The following is a 3,214-nucleotide window of genomic DNA, read 5'->3' on the forward strand; positions in this document are numbered from 1 at the left end:
TTTTTAGTAATTTTTTGTTTAGATTTTCTTCCTTCCTTCCTTCCTTCCTTCCTCCCTCCCTTCCTTCCTTCCTTCCTTCCTCTCTTCCTTCCTTCCTTCCTTCCTTCCTTCCTTCCTTCCTTCCTTTCTTTCTTTCTTTCTCTCTTTCTCTCTTTATTTCTATCTTCCTTTCTTTTAAATGTTGATTTTTGTCTTGCAAGAGAGTATAGGGGGTTGGACCTTGGTGGCACAGGCTTTTAATCCTAGCATCGGTAGGCAGATGCAGGCAAATCTCTGTGAGTTTGAGGCCAGCCTGGTTTACAGAGGGAGTCAGGATAGGCTGGAAAGCTATGCAGAGAAACCCTGTCTTGAAAAACAAACAAACAAAAAAGAGGAAATTTAAGAGGGGCCCATAGGGATGCTGATGCAGAAATGCTGGGAGAGATGAGTTCCTGACCTGTGTTGAAGGAAGGACATCTTAGAGGGTTCTGAGCAGTAGACCTGTCAGGAAAGGGGATGGGGCCAGGGAAACTGAGGACTGAAGGTGTCTAGAATTCTTTTTCATATTTCTACTCTTACCAAAAGCAATTCCCACCTTAACCATTGTCTTGCTGGTTAGCGTGGATGGTACTAAAGTTCAGATTATTGTGAGTAGTTTTTGGAAATTTTTTTTTACATATATTTCCTTTGAACAAATGTTTGTATGTGCCTTTGTGTTTACATCGTCTTTTAGAAATTTATGTGATATTTTGTATTACTGGGCAGTGCATTAAATGTATTCAACAGCCAGGCACTCACTAAAAGGATCATTTTAATTTACTCTCCCATTGGATGCAGTCACTCTTGTCAATGCTAGATATCTGTTATTGTAGCCATGCTGGCAGGTGTGTGGTGATGGTTTAGAGAGAAAAGGAGGGTTGGTATCAGCATTGTGGGGTTCTCCTGCTATTTTAAGATGAGCAATGTTTCTAAGAACCTTAACCTCATCAATGCTCACCAGAGTGCTCCATGTGAAATGCCCTGTGAGAATTGTTAAGTATTCCATTGGAGCACCTGTTTTGTGCCATATTTTTACTAATTCTTTGTATAACATTTTCAGTACTTCTTTTTTTTTTGCTTATTGTAGCTCACCATTTTCTTTTTTCTTTCCACATAAAATGTTTTTTTTTTTTTTGAAAAAAATCTTATCTTTGTTTCCTCTAAAAATGATAGAAGTATTTATTCTATCAGGTCTGATTCCAAAAATTTGGTTCCTTTAGATTTAACACTTAAAGGTATAGTCCACCTAGAACTGATTGTTTTGGTGCAAAGGGAGGTATTAGTAAACCAGGAAGAAAAACTTTGCTGCTCCCATTTTCACATGATCCATCAGCATTTCCTGGGAGGACTATAGTGTCCCCAATACACCAGTCATGTAACCTTCTGTCATTACTCATAGGACTCTATGTATCTAGGCCTGTGTCTTACCTTACTCATTGACACAAGGTCTCCAGGTCAACCCCAGTGTTCCTCATTTCATCTAGTGTAATTAGCTCTCTTATTCTGGGATCCCCTTTCTCCACCTTCCCATAGCTGGAATGGGAGTGTGAGACTGCATATGACATGCCATGTGTGTTTCCAAGAGTTCTGAGAGATGCTTTAGATAGTTATCATAATCCTGAGACTTGTGTGTCATCAGCCTCATTGCATAGATTAAGAGACTGAGGTTCAGTAACTTGAGAAGAGTTCACAGAAATTGAAAAGTGTGCTCAGAACCACATGCAGTCTTTCTTTTCTTAATTGAAAGTATTATTTTATGTATATGTTTTTTTCCCTATCTGTATGTCTGTGAATCATGTGTATGCCTGGCCTCTGGTGAAGAAGAGGGAGTGAAATTGCCTGGAACTGAAGTCACTGAGAGCCCTGATTTGCCTGGTTCCCTGGAACATCAGTGAGTGCTCTTAACCTTTGAGCCATCTCACCAGCCTGTACCTTCCCTTTTTGCCTCTACAGCTGGCATGTGACAGGGGACACATAGATGAATGTGATTCTTTTACAGCCTGTAACATGTGGATGATTCCAGGACAGAACCAAAGCTGGGTTTCTGAGTTTATCCTGCTTGGCTTCTCCAGTGACCCCACAACCAACAGCATCCTCTTCACTGTGTTCCTTCTCATCTACCTGAGCTCAGTCATGGGCAATGGTCTCATCATCATGCTGATCTGCATGGACACACAGCTGCACACGCCCATGTACTTCTTCCTCTGCATCCTCTCTCTGTTGGATGTGTGCTATGTCACCACCACCATGCCCCAGATGTTGGTGCATCTTCTTGCTAAATCTCAAACCATCTCCTTTGTAGGCTGCTGGCTGCAGATGTATGTGTTCGGTGCCCTGGCTACTACTGAGAGCACCTTCTTTGTTGTCATGGCTTATGACAGATATGTGGCCATTTGCTACCCATTGCATTATACTGTCATTCTTAACTGGGGACTTTGCATATGGTTGGCAGCAGGGACTTGGATCTGTGGTTTCTTCTTCTCTCTGTTACATACATTCTTTACCATGAGTTTGCCATATTGTGGGTCTAACAGGGTTAGTCACTACTTCTGTGACAGCCCTTCAGTACGTAGCCTGGCTTGCATGGATACCCACGTCATTGAGATGGTGGACCGGGTCTTGAGTGTTTTTTTGGTTGTTACACCTGTTTCCCTCATTGTGACCTCCTACATTCTTATTGCCAAGGCAATTCTCAAGATCAAGTCCACCCAAGCCAGCTGTAAGGCTTTCTCTACTTGTGCATCCCACCTGACTGTGGTCACATTCTTCTATGGTCCAGCCTCTTATATCTACATGAAACCCAACTCCAGCTACTCCCCTGAGAGAGACAAGAAAATCTCACTCTTTTACAATGCATTCACAGCCTTGCTAAACCCTGTCGTCTACAGTCTGAGAAACAAAGACATCAAGAGGGCATTTCTCAAGGTGATGGGGCATGGTAGTATGGACTAGTGAACCAGGGCCCAGGATAAGCTGAGTTATCATAGTAGATATGAATAGTGTCTTTATGTATGTAACTCACCTGTGTGTTTAAACTGACATAGTAAGTGCTAATTGGGACATTTACCAATTACCATTGTGGCTGTTTTGATTGACAGTCTACACTACGGTATAATTCAATACACCTCAGTAATCTTAATGGATAATACCTGTAGAGATTTATTAGTTTAAAATATTTCTTAATCATTCTTTCAGA

General features: G+C 41.5%; 1 protein-coding gene across 1 annotated transcript; it reads left to right on the forward strand.

Moving 5' to 3' along the window:
- The first annotated feature begins 2,025 nt into the window (after positions 1-2,025).
- Positions 2,026-2,970, forward strand: LOC100772548 (olfactory receptor 2G3). Its single transcript, XM_027398973.1, has one exon. The coding sequence runs from the start codon at positions 2,026-2,028 to the stop codon at positions 2,968-2,970; it is 945 nt and encodes a 314-aa protein (XP_027254774.1).
- The last annotated feature ends 244 nt before the right edge of the window (positions 2,971-3,214 follow it).

Source organism: Cricetulus griseus, chromosome 2, assembly GCF_003668045.3.
Source record: "Cricetulus griseus strain 17A/GY chromosome 2, alternate assembly CriGri-PICRH-1.0, whole genome shotgun sequence".
NCBI classification, from domain to species: Eukaryota; Metazoa; Chordata; class Mammalia; order Rodentia; family Cricetidae; genus Cricetulus; species Cricetulus griseus.

Excerpts from the sequence above, each read along its gene's own strand:
- LOC100772548 (XM_027398973.1), top strand. The coding sequence starts at position 2,026 with ATGTGGATGATTCCAGGACAGAACCAAAGCTGGGTTTCTGAGTTTATC.